The sequence below is a fragment of the Physeter macrocephalus genome, unplaced genomic scaffold (assembly GCF_002837175.3).
Source record: "Physeter macrocephalus isolate SW-GA unplaced genomic scaffold, ASM283717v5 random_270, whole genome shotgun sequence".
Taxonomy (NCBI): Eukaryota; Metazoa; Chordata; class Mammalia; order Artiodactyla; family Physeteridae; genus Physeter; species Physeter macrocephalus.
In genome coordinates, this window is record NW_021145556.1 from 21,499 (window position 1) to 48,544 (window position 27,046).

The window sequence follows — 27,046 nt, forward strand, 5'->3', positions numbered from 1 at the left end:
TGTGCTTTGTTTCAGAATTGTTGGGGGCGTGAAAGGTGCTTCTTATCAGCCCAGTTTCCAAGCCCATTGCTAGCCCCTCCACCACTGGGAGGGGGCACCTGATTGTGGAAATCTTGACTTTTCACAGCATCCCCACTAGATTCGGATGCACAGTAACCCTTGCCATGGGGCTCTGAACGTCACTGCCCTTGTTGTTGCTGGCCCACTAGTTAAGACAGTGGATGGCCCCAGACTGCCTGGGAAGTGACAACCTTCCTCAACCTCCATTTGCCAAGACCTACTTAGGCAGTCCTACCTGCCTAAGTCCTAGATAGTTATTCTAGTTACTGGGGCTGAGAAGGGAGAGAACGGGCCTAAGAGGGTACTGCATCTGGGTCTGAAAGGAAACGGGCTGGGGAGATGGGAGGTGGTGTCAGTTATGGGGAATCACAAAGACAGACTTAAAACGGGGTTAGTGGGAAGGATAGAGGAAAGGGGGGGGGGATGAAATAGATGGGAGAGACATGAAGAAAGTGAGTGAAATAGAAAGCAGAAGGATTCAGGGACCCATCGAGAGACACAAAAATTGAGGAGGAAACAGAGAGACAGACAGTCAGTCAGCAGAGAGTGAGGCCAGGGAGAGGAAAGAGGGAGAGAGAGGGGACCCGAGGGGAGACGGGAGGCCTAGCCCGTGGCGGAGGGAGTCGCACCTCCGAGGGCTGGGCTGGGCGGGGCGGGCAGGAAGGGCGGCGCTAGGGCCCCGGGGAGCGGGCGGCAGGAGCGTGGCTCGCCAGCCCGCCCAGCCCTCCCGGCTCCCGGTCCCGGAGCAGCCTGCTAGGCGGTGGAGTGGGCTGTGGCGGAGGTTCGGAGGGGGCGCCCGGCGCGGGGGGGGGGGGTCGGCGGGGGTCTCGATCGGGGCGGGGCGCGCTGACGGACGTGGCCAGGTGCGCGGAGGTGGCGGCGCCGGTGAGCTCGGGGACCGCGCGCGGAGGCTGGAGGTGAGTGAGGGGCGCCGGCCGGGCAGGGCAGGGGTGCCGGTGCTGAGCGAGCCTCGCCCCTTCCCACCTGTGCCGGTCTAGGCGCCGCCCATGTGGAGGTGGCACATCTGGGCTCCAGTCCCCACACGCAGGGTGACCTTGGCCGAGTCGTTGCTACACTCTGGGCCTCAGTTTCCCCACCTGTACGGTGGGGTGGAGGCGGGGACCTGGGGAAATCTCGAAGCTCCGCGGCAGCTCAGCAGCGGGAGGACGCCCCGAAGCCGGGCTGCGTGGGAGCTCCAGCCCTCGAGCCCCAGCCCGCAAGCAGATCGCGGCCGGGGCAGCCGCGGGCTGGCGGGTGGGCGACAGCCGGAGGTCTGCGTCCCCCGGCCCGCTCTGGGGAAGGGGGGAACGGCTTGACTCCGGGAAGTGGCGGGTTGGGCTTTGCCGGGGGTTGACCAACATGGGCGCCTGTGGGGCAGCGGCAACGGCGTGTGCTGGGCCCGGGCCCTCACCCCTTCCCTCGGGCGGGGCGCCCGGTCCGGCTGTGCGGGCGAGGCACGCAGGACGCGGAACCCGCAGACCGCGGGGAACACCGGCGCGAGCCCCACCTGGGGAAATCGAGGCCTTTCCTGAGTGCCTACGGGTTCGAGGGGGAACTGTCCTAAGGGCTCTACACCGCATTCTCACAGTTTGCCCAGTCTGCCAAGGTGAGCGCGGAGGCCCTAGAGATGAAGGGTGGGGCTCCTATCTAACCACTACACCGTGGAATCAGGGGGCTCCATCCAGAGCCCAGACAGGACCTTTCTGAGAACTCGGGAGAAAAGGTCTCCCTCCTCCCCACCTCCACCCCAAGTTATAGGCTAACTCTGGATGGGGACAGGACCTCCCGTGTTCCATGCCTGGGTTGTTCACGGGGACAAGAGCCAGTGGGGAAGCAGCATGCGCCCCAGTCCCCGTCCTACCCTGAGTGGCAGGTGGCACTGGGGTAAACCACCTTGCTCTGTGATCTTGGGGCAAGCCTTCTGCCCTCTCTGGCTGTCAGTGAGAGGGTGGGCGGGTGGCCCCTGAGGGGCTAACTGCGTTGGAGACAGCAGCACTGGTAGCGGCTGTAGGGGCAGTCGGAGGTTGCCCCACCCCTGTCGTGTTGCACGATTAGGATGAGATAGGATGCTGATCAGAGGGACTAGGGTATGCTGGGGTAGGGGACTGGAAGCCTTGCTGGTGCCAGCCTGACTGTCACCAACCCCAGGCCTGGCTCCCCCACTCCGTGTTGGGGGACAGCACCACAAACAAACTGATGACCTCTTCCTCCTCCCAGTGCTTGCTGTATTATCTCAGGCAGTGGAATGGAACCTCATGGGAGGCGAAAATACTTTGTTTGCTTGGGAGGTGGGGGAACACCTGCCTCTGTCTCCCTGTGGGATCTTGGGTTGGTTCCTCTTCCTCTCTTTCCTATCTGCACAACGAGGGGAATGGACTAGGATCATTCTAGTTTGATATTCAGAGAACTTCCCAAAAGCAAACTGTTTGCTGCTATGCCACCTTGGCTCCCCATCGCCACTTTGCAGGCCTGGAAACGGCTCCCCCCACTCCCCGCCCCCAGACTAGTACCTAAATTAAACTGGTTGGAATCAGCATTTACATTATTAAAATAAGGCCTTTTAACTCCTTCCCTCCCTTGTTATCTGTTGCCTTTCCCCTAAGGTAAAAAAAAATAAGAAAGAAAAAAGAAAAAATCCTGTGGCATTCGGTGCCTGGTTCCCAACTGATCCCTAGCCTCTTCAGTCAGCATTTTATCTAATCTCCCCATTTTAGAGTTGGGGAGACTGAGGCCAGGGAGGGGAAGAGATTTGCTCAGGGTGGTTCTGTGAGGAGAAGGCAGCAGAGCCCCCTTTCCTTGGGACAGAGAAGCTCCTTGACAGGCAGGAGGGGCCAGTGTGGCAGAGGAGCACCTGGAGAGATGGGAGAAGCACAGGAGGAGCCTTTTCTCCGTCTCCTCTCTACCCCTAGTGTGCTCTATCTCCCTGGATGACACGTGTCTCCCTGAGCCCACTGCACAGCCCTGGGCGCTGGGCTGGGCAGGGGTCATCACACTTTCTCCGCCGGCCAGGGCTGCTATCCCACAAGGCTGAACACACCTCCAGGCCTAGGGGCCAGGCTGGGAGGCACCTTTTCCTTCAGGGCAGCTCCCAGCCTTCCAGACATGAGCTCATCGGAGGAGCTGATTCCAGGAAGGGAGGGACAGAGGGGGAAGCAGGCTGGGCTGCCCAGATTGGGGCACCGAAGGCCCCTGGGGCAGTGGAGGGACACTGTTGTCAAGGACTGGCAGGCTGTGGCCCCACTGTAGTGTGAAGGCAAGGACAAGATAGGCCAACAGAGGGTCAACTGGGGTGGGGATGGGGACAGGCCAAGTGCCCTGGGCCGTAGTGCAGAGTTGCAGGTGCTAGGCTGACCTCTGCCACTTGCTTGCTGTATGACCTTGGGTGAATCCCTTGCCCTCTATGGACCTCAGTGTCCCTGTCTAGCAGTGGGGTGCGTGGATCCTTAGGCACTGGGGTTACAATAGTGAACAAGATAGACCGGTCCCTGCCCTCAAGATTGCTTTTTAATTGGGGAAATAGACAAGAAAAAGGGAAGCAAAGAAATCAGCAAGATAGTTTCAGATAGATAAAAGTAGCATGAAAAACAAACAAACAAAAAGCCACGGCTTCTAAGATGAAGAGCACTCAGAGGGGTTCTTTGTCTTGGTGGTTAGGGAAGGCCTCTCTCTGGAGGTGACATTGGATCAGCACCCTGAATGTTATTTGAAGGTGTGGTCACGGCTGCCTTTGTGGAGTTGGCATGTCCAGAACTTGGGTCTAGAAGAATGGGAGGGATTTGGTTGGGAGAAAGGGTGTTTCAGAGGCTGGTGAAGGGTCTAAACTAAGAGCTGGGGGCAGGGAGTGGGCATTGGCTGTAGGTTATGAAAATGCCTTCATCCCTCAGGGCTTCAGGCTGTCCACCCAAAGGAACCCAGGCCTGTGATCTGGTCACAGGGGCAGCTGGGCTCTACCAGGCCTGTGTGTGTGTGTGTGAGCTCAGAGTCCTTTGTGAACTGTCCCTGGACACTGTGGCTCAGTCGCTACCCAGTGTGGCCAGAGGAGAAGTCAATGTGGGGACAGCCTCCAGGCCCTGTAATTCCAGAGGCTCACAAAAGCCCTCTCTCTCCGAAATGAAATCTTTACCAACTGGCCGCTGCCTGAAATTCCATCATCCTAGCTTCATCTTTTCCACTCAGTGAGGCAGTATAGTATAGTGCTGCGTTGACCCTACCCTACCCTCTCCTTCCCTGTGCAGCCTCCCAGGGCTGCTGCAGGTGAAGCAAAATTCAGTCTACTCCTGTGCTAGCTGTTTCCTGTGTGCCTAATACACAGATCCTGTGGTTGGACCCCTGGATTCTCTCCCCAGCTTGCTGGGAGATCTTGAGCTTGTTATATAACCTCTCTAGGCTTTTGTTTCCTCAGCTATAAAATAGAAACAATAACAGACACTACCTTGTACTGTTGTTCTGAAAATTAAATGAGATGATAAAAATAACTATTACCCATTAAATAGTATTATAATGTTTTGATCTCTGTTAAAATAGCAAGCCCTGGAGAAGAGGAACACTTGCTGAAGACTCATATCTCAGTATATGTTACTTTTTGATGTTTAGCCAGGAACAGGTTTGATAGTGGGCGGATGGGCACAGTATAGTGGAAAAGGACCTGGATCGAGCTTCAGGAATGGATACTTGAACCTCCAGCCTTAGCCAACAAGCTGGTGGTCTTGGACAAATCATTTGCTTCCTCTGAGGCTCAGGCTTTGGTTCTGAGCTACTATGAAATGGACTAAGAAAGACATAAGGGGATCGTGAGTGTGAAAGAGCTCGACAGACGCGAAAGCCACTGGGCTGGCAGGAAGGGTGGTCACCAGGGTGGGCCAGGAAGGGGCAGGCTGGATGAGCCTCAGAGACAGGAAAGTGGGCTGACGTGAGACTCTTGCATGTAATCCTCTGGAATAAAATCTCTTGGATACGAAGAGTGTTCGATAGGTAAAGGACAAAGTTCTTGAAGAATAGTTAACATTTATGGTAACTCACTATGTGCCAGGGTGTTTTAAGTTCTTTACATGTCACCAACTCTATGAAGTAAGTCCTGTTATTATCAACATTTTACAGATGGGAAACTGAGGCACAGAGAGGTTAAGTGAGCTTCCCAAGGTCACACAGCTGGTAACTGGCCAGGTTCAAACCTAGGCAGTCTGGGCTCAAAGCCCATGTGCTTAACTCCTGCACAACATGCTCTCTCCTGCCTTAGGTGGAGTGCCAGAGGCTCAGAGGGGCCAAGCCACGTGCTTAATAACACACCTCTTTCCCCTTTGATCCTCATCATCTCTGCCCCTCAGGTGCTGGAAGGGGGAGCCTCACTGGGTCTGGGGTCTGGGGTTCTGAGGTTGACCCTTGAGCCAGCTCAGCCTCTTATCTTCTCCCCTCATACCCTGGGAGTAGGTCAGGGAGGATCATGTGTGCCCTGGGAATGCTGTGGGCGAAGGAGGCTCTGCCAGGGCCTGACAAGTGAGCGTCATTAGTGTCGTGAAGCTTGAGTGGATCCCAAGGGCCTGAGCTGTAATAAACTGCCATGGAGTCTAGCATGACTCTCATCACTGTACGGATGGGGTAAACTGAGGTCAGAGAGTCCAGGGACAGGCCCAAGCCCACACAGCCTCCCTGAGTCTCCTGTACTGCCTTCTGGGCTGCTTAGGACTTGTGGGCTTCGTGAAGATATGGGACGTGTGGACCCTCCCACCAATCTCCAAGGTGGCCCCTGGTCTCAGCCAGGACATGATTCCTAATATGTACCCTTTAGGAGGGCACATGAAGTTGGGGGATGGGGAGGGTGCTGATTAAAAAATAAACTGTCACGCGCATGCGGAACAGGCCTGCCACCACCCAGCTTGAGCCAGTTGGCTCCCCTATGCCCAGCTGCCAGGCCCCACTCAGGGCTCCTGCTGGGGGCCCCGCCCACACCAACCCTGGCTCTGGGCCTGAGGCTGGACGCTCCCAGTCACCTCCTCTCCTCTCCTCCTCCACCCCTGCCCCGCCTCCAGCCAGACGGTGCCCTCACTGAGCCTGGGTGGGCCTGTCGGCTTTAAGCTGGGCCACGGGGGGTCTGGCGTCACCACACACTGGCTGTGTGGCCTTGAATGAGGCCCTTTCCCTCTCTGGGCCTCAAACACGGATGAGTAGAGCTACCAGTTAAAGCTCTTTCTAGCTTTCAGAGCCTTTCCCAGATTCTACCTCTCATTTAGACCCGAGAGGTGATATGACCTGTGAAGGCCACTCAGCTGGAGCGAAGCAGAGCAGAGTGTTAGACCCACATAATCTTGCAAGTCCTGGTCCTTTACAAGTTCTCCAGGGTGAGCAAGGTCACTGGGAACAATGGAGGTAGATGTCAGCACTGTTTTTATTCATTTATTCCCTCATTCAGTCAGGAAATGTTTATTGAGCCCAGCTATGGCCTAGGCACGGGGGCAGGAACATAGCAGAGAAATGATAGCCAAGGTCCCTGCCCTGTGGGGCCTCCTTACCATGGGGCAGGGCAGACTGACACTAAAACAAATGACAATGGAATTACAAATCTCATGAGAGTTTGGAGGAGAGGTAGAGGGTGCTGTGGCAGAGGAATGTGACCTCCCAGGATAGGCGCACCCTCCCTGAGACCTGTAAACATACCTGAAGGATGAGAAGTATGGCCAGAAAGGGAAAACTGAGGGGTATGGGAGGAAAGGGTTCTAGGCAAAAGCAGCAGGCAGTGCAAAGGCCCTGAGGTGGTTCCTGTCTGAGCACTCGAAGGAAGGCCAGCATGGCTGGCGTGTAGGAAGGGCAAACACCATGAGGGGAGCTGCAGCATGGCATGGAGGGGCAGTGGGGCTAGTCATGCAGGGCCTGGAGCCTGCAAAGGGGTTTGAGGCCAAGCCTAGGAAGGAGGAGCTGTTCCTAGTGTTGGTCTTAGAGGCTGATCTTGCCTCCTTTCTTTTGCTTTCCTTCCGATGCCCATCCTGATACATGCCCCCCACCCCACCCCGCGCACTCCCCCAGCCACTTCTCAGTATGACTGAATGCAAAGTGCTCAGACCTCATCTTCCTCTGCTTGGATCTTGTTTGCATTTTAATAGCCCCCTGTTTCATCCTGCCTTCCAGGAGGGTACCAGCCCCTCAGGCCTCAAATGCAAGCTGACGAGGGCATGATCTTGAGCAGGAGACTGCAGTCACTTCAGCTGAGTGCCCCTGTTCAGGTGGATTCTTATTTCCTTTTATGCCTTGTGGGAGCCTGTGGACCCCAAGAGGTTCAGCTTTTGGCTGAATGAAGGCCTGCCCCCGGACCGACTCCTGCTGCCTGAAACTGATGCCTGTCCCCTGTCCCACTCCAGGTACCTCCATTCAACCCCAAAGCCCCTCTAGGACCAAGCCCTAGGGGGATTCAGGAGGCCTGTGTTCTGAGCCTAGCTCTGCTCTATGCTTTTAGGCACATCCCTTTTCCTTTCTGGGCCTCGGTTTCCCCATCTATTTTATAGGGAAATACTTTAGTTTTTCTGTACTCATTGTATGGCAATCATGTATGCAATATCAGCATCACCCAGAAGCTTCTCAGAAATGCAGACTCTGAGGCCGCACCCCAGACGTCCTGAATCAGAATCTGCAATTTAACAACAACCCTGAGTAATTACTATGTACATTAAAGTATGAGAAGCACTAAGTCAGTCATTTTTAAACCGAAAAAAATTTTTTTAAATTAAAAGCTATAGAATCTTCTTCTTTCCCCAAAGTCTTACAGATGAAAACACATTAAGAGGGGAACCACCCACTCTGTACATCACATGATTGGGGGTGGGGATCGTGGGGTATGGGCTAGGGCCATGGGCTTTACTGGGATGGGCATCAGAAGGGAAGAGGAAAAGAAACAGTCCCAGTGGGCGAGGGTGGGTGGTGCCCCGTCTCCTCAGGCCTCTCCTGACCAGGTGCCCCCAGGAGCCCTTTCAGCTCAGACCTCCAGGGTCCTCAGTTTGATGGGTTTGGAATGGTGGGCTTGAAGAAAGGGCGCTTGATGGTCCACAGTCTAGCGATGCCTTTTCCTGCCTGTCCCCATCTTGGTGTCCTTTTCTCTTCCCTGAGAAATCCCTGAAAGGGTAGCCGGTGCTATTCTTAGCATGACAGGATGGCGAGCAGAGAATGTGCTAGTGCATTATTTATGCCTCTGAGTCAACAGGATTGCACTCAGGTCTCCCAGAACACGGCCCTCCCCAGCGGCCTTCCTCAGTGTCTTCCCAGGACCCGTGACCCATCCCTCTGGCCCCGATCATCTCTGCTCTGGGCATCCAGCCCCCACGCTGGGAAATGGGTCATGAAAGACAATGATGAGCTGGGATCAGGAAGAAGTTCGAGATGATATTTCATTTCTCACCCATTCGGGTGCATACTAATCAAGCATACGACACGTGATAGGTGTGGGTGCCCTGATGACCGCTGTGTGGGTTCCTGCCTTCCAGGAGCTCACACTTTAGCCTGCAAGTTAGTGGTGCTCCAGCATTGCAGGAGCGTGTGTGCCAGGCGAGATGCTGGGTACTTCGCACAAAAGACCTTATCCTCACAATCACCCTGAAGGATAGGAATTAGGAGACTCCTTCGCAGAGGAGGAAATTGAGGCTTAGCATATACAAGGTAGTGATCTGCTCAGGTGGGATCTGGACTCAGGTTGGCTGGAACAGAAACACCATTCCAGATCAAACGGTAGCATGGAGCATTAGGGCTTTGGGAACCCCCTGCCCTACCCAGTGAGAAGGGCGTTTCAGCTGGAAGGAAATTAACTGGCTGAGGTTGTCCCATTGTCAGTGAACCCCAAGTGACTGGAGAAGTCAGTGCACCTGGAGTGGAAGGACTGTGTTTGCCGTGTACACAATGCCCACTGTGGGCTGGGAGGCAAAACGTTATGGGATGAGGTGACAAGGCCCTGAGGTGGCACATCTAACGAAGCTGAGCCAAGGACTCTGGCTGGGAGCCAAAGACCTGTGTTCTGTGAGATTCTGGCCAGGCCCCTTGACCTTTCTCTGCCTCAGTTTTCTAGTCTTTAAAATAGCATCACAATCCCTGCTCTACTTCTTTCTCTGACGGATGTGAAGCTGCTAGGAAAACTATAAAAGTGTGTGCATGTTCAAGGATGGTGTATGATTACTACATATAATTACTTATGTAAATATATTTTCTCAAACTTATTTTTTGTTGACGTGGGTCTATTTGCCAGACTATGTTCCAAGCATTTCCCTATATGTCCATTTACTCATAAACACATTTATAAAATCATGAGCTCTAAAGCCCGCTGGGTCCACTGGGTCCCCAACCTAGCTGTGCTTCAGAACCCCTCAGGGAGACTGTTAATGTGCATATGCTGTGGTCCTGGGTCTGGGTCGGAGCCCAGGAATCGGCATGTTGGACACACTCCCTGAGAAATTCTGCAGCACCCACAGGTTTCCGATCTGGGCCAGAGAGGGGACAGGACTTGCCTGAGGCCTCGCCATGTGCTGGAGACCAGGTTGCGACTAAAACCCAGGCTTGAAGCTCCCAGTCTGGCCTTTCCCTTCTACTCATCAGCTGCCCCCTGAGCACCCTACAGTCATGAAGCCAGGGATGCAGATGACTGTGATGAGCAATGATGCCAGTAGCGGCTGATCCTGTTTACAGTGCTGTGCTAGACGCTTTACATGGCTTTTCTATTTAACTGCAGTAGGGGTAGAAAAGAGGACATTCTCCAAAGCCACATGATCCCTTGGGACAATGTGAGCATCAGGTGGCCGATTTTAATGTAGCCCTGGAAATGGGAAACCATGACTGAGGTGCAGAGATATGGAGAAGGGAATTTGAAACCACGCCATCGGGACACTTGCCCCCCAGGCAAGGGTGGTCTGGTAACTCAGAGGCAGGGCAGGCTGGCAGGAGGGAGACACATATGTCCGCCCGTAAGGTGTGTACCTGCTGCACGTGCATCTGTGCCAGTCTGCCACCTGAGTACCTGTGTGTCTCCACATGCATACCGACGGGTGCTCTGTGTGCACACACTGGTGTGTAGGTTCTGCCCCCTCTGTGGGTGCACACGCAAACAGCACCTTTGTGTGTGGGTGTGTGTGCAGAGGATGATATACTATTGCTGGCTAGGCTCTCACCAGCATTAGGGAGCTGTCCAGAATGTGTGTGTTGCAGGGTGTGTGTGTGCGTGTGTGCACAAGCACAAATGGTTGCAATGCAGGGGGATCCCTGAGACCCTGCAGGCCACTAGAAAGACCACCAGGGAACCCGGTTTCCTTATTCATGTCCCACCTCCACATTACATGCACCATCCTCAACCTGCCAGGTGCGAGCCTGCCTAGCGACCTTAGCAGTAGCTGTTCCCTCTACCTGGTCTTTCTTCCCCTAGAAATGCACAAGCCTCACTCCCTCACCTTCTTCACTTCTTCACTCCGATGTGACTTCTCAGTGACGCCTCCTTTGCTTACCTTATTCAGCTTTGCACACCACTCGCCACCCTGTGCGGTCTGTATATCTCCCACCCCTGCTTTATTTTTCTCTATAGAATTTACCATCTGACTTAGTTGTAAGTCAGATGGTAAATTCTATAGAATTTATTATAGAAGTAATAGAATAAGATTATAGATATATAATATAATAATATAATATAATAAGATTATAGAAATAGTCTTATTTATTATTTGGCTCCCGTGCTAGAATGCAAGCAGGGCTTTATCTGTTTCTCTTCATGGCTATGAACAGTGCCTGGCCCTTTGTTGGTGTGCAATAAATATCAGTTGAATGAATGAATTCATACATCACCTATACTTGTTTTCTTTAAATTGTCTAACTTTTGTTGCTGAAATATCCACTTTTACCTCTCCCTAAGCAGTAATATACCTTTGATGGATTTATTATCCTCCTTTTCTAATACACATGTGAAATTTACATAACTAGTAAGATGTTATTAAGTATCAGGGTACCACTTAAATCCTTTTGCTCCCACTAGAGATGTGGGGGTACCACACTCTAGGAATCACTGGTCCAGGCCAATCCCTTCTCTGAAAGAAACACATGGACAAACTGAAACCCAAAGAGGGTCAGGAACTAGTCCAGCATCTCACCCATATTGTGACAGAACAGACTGGAACCAAATTTCCTGACCTCCAGCCTGCTTTCCTTTTGCAGTTTGAGGGACAAGGGGAGGGTGAGGCTGGATGGTTCAGCCTCTCCTCTGGCTGGAGACTCCTCCAGACGGAGGGGAGCCACACATGCCTGGTAACTGGCGAATGGCATGAGGGCATGGCAGGGTCGGTAGCCTCCTGCCCACTCAGGACCACAGCACCCTCCTGGCTGCAGGACTGCGTACTGAGTGGTGGGAGCCTCGGCCATACCTTCCCTCCCAGGAGTCTTGGGTCTGGGGCCATCCAAGGGGGCCTGGGCGCTCACATCCAGTAAGAGGCAGACCTGGGATTCAAACCTGGTTCTCTCCTGCTACAGCACAGTTAGCTAGAGGTTGACACTGGGGTTCCCTTGCTGAGAGGATGCTGGAGGGGGAGGGGACGGTTGGGCTGTGCCTGACTCTGAGGCAGAAGAGGGAGACCAGCCGCAGAGAGGGCTGGAGGAGGGAGGGAGACAGACAGCGCCCTAGCCTGGTACAGTTATACAAAGGTAGGTTCGTGCAAAAGGGTGAAGTTAAATCCCCCTCAGGTGTGCACAATGTTTTATGCTATAGAAATAATTTGTGCATCTCATTTGCTCAGCAGTGACTCTGCAAAGCAGCTATAATCATCCCTGGTTTACTGATGAGGAAGTTGAGACTCAGAGGTGAGGTGACTTACTAAAGGTAGCCCGCACAGGATGCTTTGTTGAGCAGGATGTGGGAAGGGAACAGGCTGCACCTCTGGTTGGATTTGGTAAAGGAGGGCTGTCTGGGGGAGGGCAGGCAGGCTGGATAGCTATGGGAGTAAGAGGCAGGAGTGGAGAGGGTAGACCACTCACTGGCCAAACTACCTTAGCGAATCATAAAACCTTTCTGAGCCTCAGTTTCTTCATCTGTAAAATGGGTATGACAGTACTTCCAGTTCACAGCTTGCAAAGATAAAACAAAACATAATGAAATAATGATAATAATGCCTGGAACATAAGAAGCGCTCAGTAAACAGCAACCTGAGTAGTAAAAGTGAAGGGCGCCCAGCCTCTGGCAAGTTTGCCCTCGGTGGTCACCTGCCACAACCAAAAGATTCTCAGCACCTTTCCCAGCACCTTCTTCAGCAGATACGAGTGACGCTGAGAACAAAAGAGGGTTGACAGGCTTGGGGAAGCGGTGAGGGGCTGCAGGCGGCTTGTCTATCCCAGGGCCTGGCAGTGAGGATGCCTCAGGGAGAAGCAGCAGTGTCCCCATCCCCGCCCCAGCCCAGGACAGGCTCTGCTCTACAGGGTGGGGAGGCGAGCTGGGACTGCAGCGTGCTGGGGCCATCATTATCATTCCTCCAGCATTTTTTCTCCCCGTTATTTATTTTTCTGTGAGGAAGGAATGTGGGGAATTTACCACAGGGCGCTGGCCTTGCTTTGGGCAGTGCAGCGGCCTCTTCTATGAGAGGGAAGAAACAGAGACAGATGGCTGGGGAGGTGGAGGCGGAGGAGGGTCCCGGCTGAATCTGTGGCCCTGGTGGGGCGGTTATGTAACCCACCCGGAGGCCCAGGGCAGATACCACGGTGCTTCTGAGCTCTAGGCATGTGCCTTCCCATGTACATAGCTCCCTTGGAACTCTACCTGGACCACCCCAGTCACCCTTAACCTCTGGGCAAGCCCAGTGGTGGACGTGTTCCTCTGTCAGAGGTGCCTTCCTCTCCAGCTGTCTTGAGTGGAGGTGTGAGTGGAGGGGTGTAGAGGATAGGGTGGGGATCACCTTGAGCCTTCCAGCCTCCACTGGGCTGTCCCATTGCTTGAAATGCTTCCACATCTCCATCTTTCAAGACCTAGAGCATATGCCGCCTCCTCCAGGAAGACTTCCCAGATTTCTTTATCCTCATTCATCTATCTCTTAAGCTGTATATTCTCCTGGCACTCAATGGAATATTCTGCCTCTTGGATCTAACACTGCCATATGAGGTTTCATCTCCCTCTTCACCCAAAGGCTTGTTGCTACCTCCCTCCTTCCTCTCTCCCCTTCCTCGAGGAACCACCCTCTAGATCTCTGACCTAGAATCTCCATGACTCTGGGATCTAGACAAATCAAGAATTTGTCTCCTGGGGTGAATGGTGGAGTAAAATGTGAAGGTAGATTTGGACTGTGGGAGTGCTCATCCTTCAGTCATTTGTTTAGTCAACACTTAGTGAACCCCTCCTGGGTGACAGCCTCTGCTGAGTCTGGGGAATTTAGAGAGAATGGGACCAACTCTGGCCCCAGGCTGCCACAGGGCCGAGAGGAAGGGCTGTATCTTTCTCGAGGGCCTTGGGCTGGGTGCTGGGGACCCTGAGATAGACTAGGCTCAGCCCTGCTCCTGGCAGAGGCATAGTTTAGGGGAAATTCTCTCTCCCGCCCTGGCTCACCACCTTTATGTCTCCTGGATTGTTTTCTCTGGAAGGGTAGGGTGTGGTAGTCCTTTCTGTACTCTCAAGGCTCCCAGGGCTGGGATGATGGAGGCTGATGCAGCAGGAGAGGGCTTGGGGATCGGCGGGGGAGGCCTGGCTTACCAGGGCTGGACTGGGGGAGGTGGGAGCCTGGGTCTGAGCTTGGCTCCCTGTGAACCAGCCCTTTCCAGTTTGCTGTGCACCTGGAACTGAGCCTGCCTCTCTCTGGGTCACCGTTTCCAAGTCCCTGAAAATCTAACTGTAGATTAGTGTTTAGGCTAGTAGAGCAGGCAGGAGGAAGGTGGTGGCTCCTGGCCTTTGGGAGAGGAGGGCCGCATAGCAGGGCCCTCGTCAGCCAGCAGTGAGCAGTGCCTGTGGCCTGCAGGGATACCTGCTAGCCAACACCCATGCCCACCTGACCTGGGAGCCCTCGACTTAGCCCACCCATCCTGCCCTGCATGATCCCGAACCCCCGTCAGGGAGATACCAGGAGTTGGGCCAGTGCCAGCCTCCTTCCCCTTGGGCCTTGGTTCCTGAGCTTTCTCAACCTGTTGTTTCTTCCAAGCCCCGCTCCTGCTCCGAGGCCCTGGGCCAGGTCGAGTAGGGGAGGAGCACTGATCGAGGAGTCTGGATGGATTGATGAAAGCTTCCTGGAGGAAGTGGCAGTTGGGCTGGGCCTGGGACAGTAGGTGGGGAAAGTGAGTGTGCTTTGTGGGCAGAGCTCTTCAGAAGGAGGGGCCCAGGCTTGGGATCAGTCAGACTCCCGGCTCCAGCTCTGCTCTGCCTGTCCCTTGCTGGCTGTAAGATCTCGGGTGAGTTGGCTAATTCTCTGGGTCTCGTTTTCCTCATCAATAAAACAGAGGTAAGGGGGCCTCCTTTACGAGTTGCTGTGAGGATTCAATGAGAAAATACATGCTAAACCCTTAGCTTGGCAGCATCTGGAGCTCCTCACGCGTTAGCTCTTGTCATCCTCATTGACTTCATCCTTTCTGCAAGCCCCCGGGGAAGGTGTAGGGGACAAGGCGGAAGCAGTTGAGGCCCCTGTCCCCCGGCTCTTGCACTCTCTGGGGGAAAATAAGACCCAGACCCTGATTGCTGCAAAGCAAGATGTTGGGAGGAGGCAGCATGGCCCATGTGATGGGTCCTGGGCTGGGTGCTGGGCCACCCTGGGTTCGAATCCCAACTCTGCCTCTGGCTAGCTGTACCACCTAAGCCACTTCACCTCTCTGAGCCCATTTCTCCTCTAACATGGAGACGAGGGGACTGCTGACCTCCTGGCTGCTGTTACTGAAGCCAGGGCCTGGCATGGGGCATGTGGTAAGCACGCCCTGGACGAAAACTCTGACTAAAACAAATAATATGCCAAGTGATGAGGTTATTAAGCGGTGCAGATAAAACAATCATGATCTGGGGATTGAGCACGTAGAAAGGATAGGAGAGAGACGGGTGCCGGGCGGAAGGGTCCGCGCAAACCCACAGCGGAGGCTGGAACTCGCAGGGCAGGTGCGGCACCACGAGCCGCCGGACTCCCTCCATCTGACGGTTGCTGAGGGCGCAGGGAGCAGGTGAGCGAGCTCTCGGGCAGACCCTGACGTCGGGGACCCTGAATGCCAGGATGAGGACTTGCTGCTTGATCCCCCATGGCCTGGAGAGGAGGAGAGAGGCCCGACACGAGTGGAGCCAGGCGGGAGGAAGATGGATCTGGCAGCGTGGGGTGGGTAGATTGTCGGGTGGGGAGAGACTGGGGGCGGAGAGACCATTTAAAAGGCTGTTGCGAAATCGGTTTTCCTGATAAAGAGCTAGGCTGAGTCATCTGTGGAGGAGAGAAGTCATATCCAGCTCCTCCGCGTTGCCGTCAACGTGGGATTTTCCTCTTTGTCAGCTAGTCGATTGGCTGCCTTTCGCGGAGGCTTTGAGAAGCAAGGCCGGCTCAGCATCCAGAGGGAAGCTGGGCTGCAGGGAGGACCCGGCCGGAGTGAGTAAAGCAAGCACCCAGAGGTGCCTTTGTGGTTTGGGGTGTGTGACTTAGGGCATACAGCATCCTTCTCTGGTCTCAGTTCCCCCTGGGCATTAAGGGAGAGGCATGCCATGGCTTCTGCCGGCCGATTGGTGGCCAGGCTGGAGCTAGGTCTGGGGCTCTTCACTTCCATTCCTATGCATCTCCCGTGTCTGGCAGTCCTTCCCACCTTAGTATGAATTATTCTCTGCAAGGAGGCCTGGCAGTCTGCTGGGACTCAGTCAGGTTGCACTCACCAGGACTTTGGCATGGATGGAGAACTCCCCAGGGAAAGGAGGCTGTGTCATTTCCTCCTTTCAGCAGGGAGGATGCGGGGCCGGGGCTGGCAAGGTAGTCAGGCCATTACTCAGGTCCAGTTCATCTTCCTGCCCCCGGCCGAGGCCGAGGTTGTGCAGCAGCCAGCCATTGGTTCCTTCCTGACCCCACCAGGGGGGCAGTTACCCCAGCCTGTTTACCTGTCCCGTTGCCAAGACTCCCAGGCAGCCACAATGGGCCGTCTCCAGCCAGTCTCTCTTCCTACCTCTGGCTCCCTGTCCCACCCCACCCTACCGGGCCCTGGGCACTCCCATTGACGGCAGCCGTGTGAAGAAGAATTTCCTTGAATTCTCTCCCTGTCCTGACCTTCTGCTCTGGCCTCCGTTCCCCTGCCCTGCCTCCCTCCTCTGGATCCTCTGTCCAAAAGGCCTGATGGCCGTCAGAACAGGCAGCTGCCTACAGAAGTAATGGGGTGGGAGAAAGGGCTTATCCCTGCCTGAGCACAACTTGAATTCAGGTCTCCTGACTCCCCACACCGTGTTCTTTCTACTCCACTAGTTTTTATGTCCTAGCAGTCATTTCTACCTTAGTCACAATGCGTTTATCAGCTCTTCTCCTGAGAGGAAGAAGGGCGACAAAGCTTGAGTTGCTCTGGGCAGCTGAACGTGAAGAGAGGGCACTGCTGCAGGCACTGATCACGAGATGTGGAAACAGAGGGGTCTTCAGACCAGCATCCAGGAGCCCCAGAGTCTCTGTTGGTGCCCCTCCCACCAGAGTCACAGGGTCCAGAAGGCAGGGTGGCTAAGAAATGAGATTCAGCAACCAGATTTTGAGTTTTGAATCCCAGCTCTGCTACTTAAAAGTCATATGACCCTGGGCAGGTCTTTCTGAGCTCTGGTTTCATCTACAAGCTGGGAAGAGTGCTAGTACTTATCTCTTAGGGTCATCGGGAGGATCGAACAAGACGATGGGTCTAAAGTGCATGGCACAGCACTTTATACTGGGCAGTAGTGAGGGCTCACTAATTATAGCACCCAGTGGGATCTTCATTCTAAGGGCTGTACTCAGGCCTTCCTGTCCCCCTTCCCCACTTAGGGATTTAACCCTGTTGGACCCAGTTCTCCTGACCCTGGGCAGCTCTTCCTTGAGTCTGCCCTCACCCCTCCATCTCCGAAGGCCGGTCTTCAGAGCTCCTCGTCCATTGTCCAGGGTGGGGCTTTCAAGGGCCAGCCCTGAAGAGGCTGAGGGAAGAGGGGGTGTTAGGACTTGTACAGGTGCAGGCTGCAGCCAAGCAGATTGGGGGCTCAGCAAGGGGCCTGTCCCCTGTGGGCCTTGGCCACCTCTTGCCTCTCTGACACCAGGGACCACAATCTTGGACCCACCTGGCTGGGGCATCACTAGAGGTGGCAGTTCCCTAGTCTGGGGAATTTTGAATGGAGCTGCCACCCCCGGTGCCCTGCAGTGGGGGACTCTGGGATGCCCGTAGTTGGCCCAGCCCCCCTTCTCCCGGCTTTGTTTGTGCAGGGTGGCAAAAGTCGTCTGGATTGCTGGCTGGGTCTGGTCCAAGCCTCCTGCCAAATTCCTTTTCCGTGCAGTCATTGCAGGCTGGGATGGGGGGCACGGGAGCTCCCTCGGAGGCAGGGCTCTCTCACCCCCGGGCCTTTTCTGCTGGGTTCCTCTTGTCCCAGAACAACAGCGTGGGGAAGGTTCCCAGCCTGGCTGGGGGTCAGCAGACCAGGTCTTGGCCCATGGCCTCCTCTGCAACCCCTTCCCTCTCTAAAGCCTCCCAGGCCAGCTTATCCCTGAGGGCCCTTCACTCTCTGACACTGGAGCATTTTCTTGCCCCATGGCCCTTAGAACCAGCCTTGGGATAGGACTGAAGCAGAGAGGTGAAGAGAAAAAAGAGAAAAGTGCAGGGATTTGGGAGGTCTGAATTACACAAACACTGAAGCCCTTTCTAGGAGCCTGATACTGTGTGGAACCCGCTAGCCGGGCACACAGTAAGAACCCAATCAGTGTGAGCTACGATGGCTGCAGTTGTGTCATAAGAGCCACTGGTGGGACTAGGGATGTTTATCCTGACCATGCCCCGTGGGGAAGTGATTTGTGACTGAGTCTCTGCAGGGCTGTCAGGTTGGAAAGAGAAAGCTCTTTATCTGTGTGGCAGTGAGGGCAGAGTCATGTCAAGAGGTGGGAGTTAATATAAGGAGCGACTTTCTAGCTAAAGAAAGAATGTTAATTAGCAGAAGGTACATCTTCAGGGTAGTGGGCTCCCTGTCAGTTGAGGGTATAAACAGAGGCTTGTACACTCAGGGACATGATTTTAGGGATGCAGGAATTGTGTGGGGAATTGGACCCAGTGACAGCCATCTCTGAGATTCTGAGGTTCTGTGATTTGGGGCAATGATTCCTGCCTCCCAATAACTCTAAAATCCCCTGCTCTGTGACCTTAAGACAGTCACCCCTCTCAGGACCAGGATCTGTAGGGTGAATCTCCTTTGCTAGAAGGAGCTCTGACCCCTTCCAGGGTGTCACGTGGGGTCACCGTCAACTCCATCCCAGGATAGCACGAGCCCTCGGTCCTCTCTACTTGGGCTGAATGACAGTAATCCCCCTGGCATCCACCATCTCATTGTAGCCTCCAAACCCTAATGTCAGTGCTTTTATTACCTTCTCCTCAGCTAAGGAAACTGGCTCCGAGAGGTGCAGTCACTTGCCAAGGTCACACAGCTAACAAATAGCAGAGCCTGGATTTGGGCCGGGAGGCTTGGTTTCTAAGCAGACCAGAGGAGACGGACATCGCATGAGCTGAGCAACCCCTCCTGTGTTGCTGGCTTGTCCCCTACCTAAGTTCCCCACAGGGGAGCAGCCTGGCCCAGCCCCCAAAGCCTTCATCATGGGGTGATCCAGGCAGGAGAGGAGCCCTACCAGGAGGAAGCAGGCGTCAGGGGCGCATGGGGCAGGCTGTGTGCTGTCACCGTTCTGGACCTGTGGGCACAGGTGTGTGTGGTGGGGAGCCAGGTCGTGATGGGAGGAGGAAAGAAGGAGGTTGGGGCCAGAGAGCCTGTGGCTGCTGGGCCTGGTCCCAGAGACGCAGCTGTCGGCAGCCACTCTGTCCTGTGTGGGCCTCCCCGCTGACCCTAGTGTGAGCTCTACCCCCCTGCACCACTCTCCGAACCTTGGTTTCTTCATCTGTAAAATGGGGGTGGTAGTGAAACAGCTCCTCTATAAGGGCCCTCCCAGCTCTGAGAGTCCATGAATTCTGAGCCTCTCTGGCAAGATGCCTAGAAAAACTGTCCCTGGAGACCCACTCAGCATGTCATGGCCAGTGCTAATGAGGGCAAGATAGGAGGAAGGGCAGGGTCAGATTCCTCAAGAACTAATTAGCTTCCCTCGGTGGGGGTGGGGTGACAAAGGGAGGAATTTTCCCAGCCACCGACTGAGCTGCTAGCCTGGCCACAGGCTGTCCCATCCATCTGTCCATAGGTTCATTTGTTCATGTGTCCATTTCTTCATTCCTTATTCAACAAGCACAAATTAAACACTGACTCTGTGCCAGCCGGGCACTGGTGATATTAAAAGAAATGGTGGCCTGTAGTGAACTTACAGATTAATCGGGCCTGACCCCCAGCCTGATCCCTGACCTCAGGCCCCAGACTCCGGTCCTAGCCTGCAGCCCCAGACTGAACCCCGACTCCCACCGACTCTGTCCCCTATATGTCCCAAAGGGACCTTTGGGACAAGCAGGCAGCTTGAGCATGCACTGTGGACCCAGAGAGAACTGGTTCTGACTCTCCAGCCTTGCCACCCTTTGCTGTGTGATCTTGGGTGAGTTACTTACAAGTCTCTAGACCTCATTTTCCACTTCTGTAAAATAGGGGGCAAGTAATGCTTGTGTCCTAGTGTTCTTGTGAGAATAAAATGAGGTAATGCAATGTTCTAGTAGAGTCACTGCTGAAATTAGCCCAATTTATTACTTCTTTAATATTAAAGTATGAGAATTTTTCAATGATTGTTTAAAGGAAAATGGTAAGAAATTCTGCAAGGACTTGGAAGAAACTATTAACAGTCGTTACCTGATTTGCGGTGTGGAGCACTCAGAGGTAGAGAGACATTTTTTACTGTATACTTTTTTATGTTTTTAAATTAAAAAAAAAATTTTAGTCCATGTAAATGTATTACCTATTCTAAAAAGAGGAAGCGTTAGTGCTAAGAAATGACTATACTATGAGTTTGAAAGTATAAAGGGCCCTAAGATATGCACTTAGGCATATGAATATCCTGCAGGTTCATTCATGCACTCAGTAATGCTTACTGAGTGCCCACTTTTTGCCAGGCACTATTCTAGGGGCTAGGGTTAGAGGGATGAACAAGTCAAGCAAGTTCATTTCCCCCTTAGGGCTCGCGTTCTAGGTGAGGGAGACAGATAATAGACAAGGAAACGTGTAAAGAAGATAATACTGAATTGTGTTGAATGCTATGAAGAAAACAAAACAAAGAGATGGGTTGGGGGGGGCGGTGTGCTGATTATAGAGGAAGGCCCCTCCAGAGAGGTGACATTCACGTGAGTTCTGAGCGATAAGGAATCAACATGGAATGCCACTTGGGAAAAGATCAGTCCAAGCAGAGAGAACAGCAAGTGCTAAGGCCCTGGGGCAGGAACAAACTTGGAGTTTTCGAGGAACAGAAGGCCAGCCAGGAAGAGCCCAGTGAGAGAGAAAGGTGGCACAAGATGAGTCTGAGATGTAGTGGGGCCTTGACTGCTAGGGTGAGGTGTTCTTGCTGAGTTTGGTGAAGTGCCACGTCAACAACCTTCAGGGGGAATCCAAACAAGGGGGCAGTTAGTACTGAAAGGGTAATCAGGGAAGGTTTTACATGGGTATTTGAGTTGGGCCATGATGGTTGGGTCAGGGATCTTTATGAGGAGATTCTAGGAAATGGTGAGTAAAGATCAAATTCCGGAGGAAACGGCCATCTGTAGTGGGGCATGGGTGACCATCTGTCTGTCTGTGTGTGTACCCCTGTGGCTCTGCAATCCCATTTGCTGACTCGGCCTCTGTCCCTCCTGCAGCGCTGGGCCGGAGCACTAGCCTCACCGAGAAGGATCTAAAAGAGGCCAAGGCGAGGAGCCAGCAGATCGCAGCCCAGCTGACCACCCCTCCCAGCTCCAACTCCCGCGGTGTCCAGCTCTTCAACAGGCGCCGGCAGAGGGTGAACGAGTTCACCTTGGAGAGCCACGGCCAGACGGGACAGAAACCCGGCCAGGAGTCCCTCAGGGTGCCCACCGCCAGCCCCACAGGCCATGCCCCAGGGCTCAGCCTGAGTCCCACCTCCCTCCCTGAACCAGGCCCTCCGAGAAACCCCGCCCGCCAGAGCGCTGACACAGGGGTCCCTGGTCACAGCATGGAGGACTCCTCAGAGGAAGCCAGCTTGCTGCGGCACCTGGAGAAGGTGGCCAGTGAGGAAGAGGAGGTACCACTGGTGGTTTATTTAAAGGAGAACGCGGCTCTGCTGACGGCCAATGGGCTCCACCTGTCCCAGAACCGAGAAGCCCAGCAGACACCCCCAACTCCACCTCCGGCGGAGGTCCACAGTCCAGCCACAGATGCCAGCCAAAACCTTCCCTCACCCGGCGCCACGCTCATCACACCAGCTTCCAACAGCAACCACAACCTGCCAGCCACAGACGTCGATCAGAACCCACCGGCAACCGTCACCCCGCAGAGCCTGCCACTGTCCAGCGTCCAACAGAATTCTTCACAGGCACAGCTCCCGCCGAAGGGTGCAGTGCCAGATTTCAAACCCAGCACCCCGTGTGCTGGTGGGCAACCCCAGGAGCCAGCTGCGGAGGTGAGATCCAGCACCCTACTAATTGATAAGGTATCAGCTCCACCTACCACCACCAGCACCTTCTCCAGAGAAGTTACCCCCATCTCCAGCTCCAGGCCCCCAGCCCCAGATTTCATGTCCAGCTCCCTGCTCATTGATGTCCAGCTTGGTGCTCCAGTGGTGTCCACAGAACAAGAGATGTCCGGGCCGGCAGCTGCCACCACGCCCACCAAACTGTACAGCGAGGTCCACCTCACGCTGGCCAAGCCCCCATCTGTGGTCAACAGGACGGCCAGGCCCTTTGGGATTCAGGCGCCGGGCGGCACCAGCCAGATGGAACGAAGCCCCATGGTAGAGAGACGACATCTTGGAGAGAAGGGTCCCGCTCCCCGGCCCCCCAGCGTGGCAGACAGGAGCCCTCGGCCACAGAGACACGTCATGTCCCATAGCCCCATGCTGGAGAGGAGGCCCGTAGCACAGCGAAGCCCCGCCTTGGAGAGACGTCCCTTGGGGAACTTCACCCCACCACCAACCTATGCCGAGACCTTGTCCACAGCCCCCCTGACTTCCCGGGTTAGGTCTCCCCCCTCTTACTCTGCCCTGTACCCCAGCTCCGACCCCAAGCCTTCTCATCTAAAGGGCCAGGCAGTTCCTGCCAGCAAGACGGGCATTTTGGAGGAGTCGATGGCCCGCAGGGGCAGCCGGAAATCCATGTTCACCTTCGTGGAGAAGCCCAAGGTGACCCCGAATCCAGACCTGCTGGACCTGGTACAGACAGCGGACGAGAAGCGGAGGCAGAGAGACCAGGGTGGGGTGGGCGTGGAGGAGGAGCCCTTCGCGCTGGGGGCCGAGGCCTCCAACTTCCAGCAGGAGCCCGCACCCCGGGGCGGGGCCAGCCCCTCAGGGGCCGAGGAGATCGTCCCCGAGTGGGCCTCGTGCCTCAAGTCACCGCGCATCCAGGCCAAGCCCAAGCCCAGACCCAACCAGAACCTCTCCGAGGCCTCTGGGAAGGGGGCTGAGCTCTACGCCCGCCGCCAGTCCCGCATGGAGAAGTACGTCATCGAGTCTTCGGGCCACGCGGAACGGGCCCGCTGCCCTTCACCCACTATGTCCCTGCCTTCGTGCTGGAAGTACCCCACCCATGCGCCTGGCGGCTTCCGAGTGGCGTCCCGAAGCCCGGCTCGGACCCCGCCTGCCTCCCTCTATCATGGCTACCTGCCTGAGAATGGGGTCCTGCGCCCAGAGCCCTCCAGGCAGCCACCCTGCCAGCTGCGGCCCTCTCTCTTTGTCCTCTCACCCATCAAGGAACCTGCCAAGTCCTTGCCCACAGCCGCCTCGCCTGCCAAGCCGAGCTCCCTGGACCTGGCGCCCAGCCTGCCCAAGGCGGCCCTCCCGCCGTCGCCTGCCCTGCCTCGGCCCTCCCGCTCCTCCCCAGGCCTCTACACCTCCCCTGGCCAGGATGGCCTCCAGCCCACTGCCGTGAGCCCTACCTACAGCAGTGATGTCTCGCCCGTGTCTCCCTCCAGGGCGTGGTCTCCCCGAGCCAAGCAAGCCCCCAGGCCCTCCTTCTCCACCCGGAATGCCGGGATCGAGGCTCAGGTGTGGAAGCCTTCCTTCTGCTTCAAGTAATGGACCCCACAGGGACCCCGCTGCCTGTCAGAGCCCGCTCTCCGAGGGCCGGATGGAGAGCAGGAAGTGGCACAGGGCTGAGTCAGGAGTATGGGGACTCAGGTCTCAAGGGCTGACACTGCCACCAGCTAGCTTTGTGACGTCGGGCAAGTCACCTCCCCTCTCTGAGCTGCAGCCGCCCCTTCCCTACCACAGAGTGGTTCGACTCCGTGTCTGAGGGATCTGAAGTCTGCCACTGCGGGGGGAGGAGGGTCACGGAGAGAGAACTCCCTTGGCAGGCCCTAATGAAGCTGGGGGGCTTCACCTGGCCTTTGTGAGCTGTAGGGATGCCAGCGTCTTGCTGAGGGGCTTCTGCAGCAAACAGAGCCTGCCCTTGCCTGTGGGACCAGCCAGCCAAGGGTCTGCCTCCTCAGCCACCCCGGTGGGGCCGTCCTCACTGTGGCCCCAGCTCTGGCATCTTTCTGCCTCTTGCTGGATTCTCACCTCCACAGGTCTGTCTCTTCCACCCACCTCTGCCTTCTGGACACTGTTTCCTCTCCGCTGCTTCAGAGACCTTTGCCTCGGCCTCCACATTTTCTCTTCTCCTGGGTTCTGCTGGATGAGGACTCAGCCCACCACTGCTGTCCGACACTCTTCTTCCTGGCCCTCTGCTCAGCTGCCTTCATGCCCTCTCCGAACATCTAGCTCCGCTTTTGAGACAGCTAACGCAGTTCATCCCAGACCTCACTCCTGGTTCTACCTAGCTTGCCCTCACTGTTCTGGGATGTGGGAGGTCCCAGGGGACCCCTGAGAGACAGAAAGCTCTGTAGGAGGCTGTGCAGAGGTTGGTGTGCAGCTAGGAGAGAGGCCCCTAGCAGTGTATCCATCAGCTGTTTTGCCTTCAACCTCAGCCAAGATCTGCACGACTGAAAGCAGCCATCTATGTGCAGTGGAAGGGGCCGCAAGGAGAGAGGCATCTCAGCCTCCCGTTTGCTGTGCGACTTTGGCCAAGTCACTTTCCCTTTTTGTGCCTCAGTTTTCTCATTTATACAATGAGGGCCCTCCTAGCTGGACAATCTGTGAGGAATGAGAGGACAGGCTGGTGCTTTGGGAGAATGGCCCTGTAAGTGATAAGACAGTCCCCTGGGAAGAGAGGGGAAGGAAATGGGACAGTTGCCATAGGACAAATGGGGAGTAGATGTAAGGGTGTCCTTGGGAGGGTGTGGCTGGGACAGCTGCAGCAGGAGGCCAGGAGATCAGAAGTTTAGGCTGGGACTGCTCAGGCTCAGGATCGCCTGGAGACAGTGGGAACGCGGCAAGGGCTGGGGCAGGAGCACAGCAGCTCCAGGAAGGGACAAAGGAGACCTTAAGGTTTGGGAAAAAAAGGCTGGGACTTAGGAGATCTGGATTCTCAAAGATGGACTCCATGTGTAGCTTTGGGTCTCAGTTTCCCCATCATACTGTGAGGGTTTTGAGTCAGGTAGTCTGAGATCCTCACCGCCTCTGACACCTTTGATGTTCTGCAGCTCCCCCCAAACCACACTTTGTGGAGGTTAGAGAATATAGACGCAAGAGGCAGAATTCAGATGGAAGCTTCCCAAGACCGGGGGCGAGCACCACCCACTTTCTCTTTCCCAGCCCTATTTCTGGGCTCCCCAGAGGGGCGAGGGGTGGTGGAGGCGGTGCCCATGCTGGGCTGAGCCTGCAGTTTTCGTGAGCTCTCGGCTCGTCTCCATGGCAACAGGGGGTGCCTTCTCAGTGAGTTCATTCTGCCCAGAACGTGGGGGCATGCATGGGAGAGTCGCGAGGGAGCTCGGCTCCTTCACGCCAAACCCCTCCCAGGACAGAGTGAAGCCCATGTTCCGGACCCCTTGCTCCCTTCCACCCCTGAGGGCCAGCAATGGAAGAGCCCACCCTCCATCCCGCAGCTCCTGTGATCAGGCTGGCTGAGCTCTTCCCTCAACTTTGTTTTCTCTCCTGTTCTCAATACACTCTGCCTCAAATCTGTCTTGCTTCTTTCTTTCTTCCACGCTCACTGGCTGGTGGTCAGGGCCCTCTCCCTTCTCCCCAGTTCTGGCCTGGGAAGTGGGGTGGGACTGCTTAGTTACGGCGTGTGAGCCTGTGGTGTGTGTCCACGTGCTGCCTGCATTTGCTGAGTGTCTGGATCTGCCATGGGTACAGATGTGTGCTGGCTTGAAAGTGAGGGCTGCCCTCTCTCTTCCCTGGGTCAGCACTGAGGGAACCAGAATCCTGTGGAAATCATGTTCTGTTTTCTCCTTCCTTAAGAGTTTGGCCAAAAAGTCTGTAGGGCATGGGGGAAAACCCATACCCCTTATGGTCCAGGTTTGTTTGAATTCTTTAAAAGTGGTATTTAAGTGCCTTTAGCCAGAGCATATATACTTTCTGGTTCCCTCAGCAGCCGCCCCCCGTCGCCCCCATTATCTAAATCTGGCCACTTTCCACAGTCATCACTGCCGGGCTCGTGCATAAAATGAGTTTCTGCCCTCGTGGAGAGGAGCAAACTGCCATCAAGAGCCAGAAAAATGGGTGCTAGGCCCAGATCTGCATCTAACTCCTTGTGTGACCCTAGACAACCGTGGGGTTTAGACTCCCCTTCCATGCAACAAGAGGATTACAGAAGCTGTCTGGGAGCTAGCTCTCTTTGTCTCTGATAGTTCCTGTCTGACTCTGCTGTACTCGTGCCTTCATCCCACACATGTGTCCTGCTTTGGGTCTGATGCTGGGTGAAGTGGGCACTCCTTTCTGAATTTTCACCCATGTGCATTTCCAAGGAGTTCTGGTGTATATGGTACATTGAGAACTTTTTCAGAAAGTGAATAATTCTGATTCCCTGCAGCCTTTTTGTATTATTCACTGCTCCCCCGCCCCCCCAACACACACACACACACACACACACACACACACACACACACACACACACACACGTCAGTACCCAGACATGGCAGTTTCGATGAGGTCAGGCCCTGGCCCACCTCCAATGGATGAGGAGCTGCTTACCACTGCCCCCAACATTCCAACCCAGGCATTCTGAGAAGTAAATTCTGTTACTCCTTCCACTTGCTGGCCCTAGCCTTCCCCTTGTAGCCACTAAAGGCAGACCATCCTTGGAGATTTCAGACAGTTATCATAGCTCCTCTTGCCCCAGCCTGCTTTGCTCCTGGCTGAAAGCCCTGGTTCCTCTGCCTCAGTGCTTGTTGATGGACTTGGATCATGAACTCTTGGCCCTGCTCCCCCCAGCCAGGCTCACTGAAAGATTCCTGAGATGGCTCACAGACAGCAGCTCCCAGTGTCTCTGGCTCACATATACACAACTCTGACCCTGGGAGTAAAAGAGGTGGAGCCCATGCTAAGCTTTAACTTTCCTACTTGATGACTGGGGCCTTGGATGTCCCCGGGAGGTTCCTAACATTCCCAATCCCATGAAAAATCTGTTCAGACTGCTATATGTTCCTCTATAGGTTAAAGGGCTCCATTTCTGAGGCTGGGCTCATCTGGTAGCTGCTGCATTGTTTGGAGAATACATGTACTTTATTGCTTCCTTTTGATTGGGAGAAATCAGATTCTGATTGGATGAGAAGCTGACTGGCTTGGCTGCGGCTGGTTACTGATTGGATGAGAGAATGGATCTTACGAGAGGTTCTAGTTTTTTTTTTTTTTTTTTTTTTGGCCGTACGCGGGCCTCTCACTGTTGTGGCCTCTCCCGT

General features: G+C 55.0%; 1 protein-coding gene across 7 annotated transcripts in view; it reads left to right on the forward strand.

Annotated features, from left to right (window-relative positions):
• Positions 1-781: 781 nt before the first annotated feature.
• The window catches only part of SYNPO (synaptopodin), a 30,543-nt gene continuing 4,278 nt past the window's right edge, over positions 782-27,046 (forward strand). Inside the window, exons 1-2 of one of the 7 annotated variants that reach the window (XM_028484909.2) lie at positions 782-841; positions 20,956-25,328. In XM_028484909.2, the coding sequence (XP_028340710.1) occupies positions 21,288-23,342 (2,055 nt within the window). In that variant the 5' untranslated portion in view covers positions 782-841; positions 20,956-21,287 and the 3' untranslated portion in view covers positions 23,343-25,328. Of the gene's footprint in view, positions 842-885; positions 978-1,642; positions 1,667-7,224; positions 7,410-14,399; positions 14,425-19,613; positions 19,713-19,919; positions 19,988-20,955; positions 25,329-27,046 lie in introns of those variants that run through there. The other 6 variants (XM_007118365.3, XM_028484910.2, XM_028484905.2 and 3 more) reach the window with 6 other exon arrangements.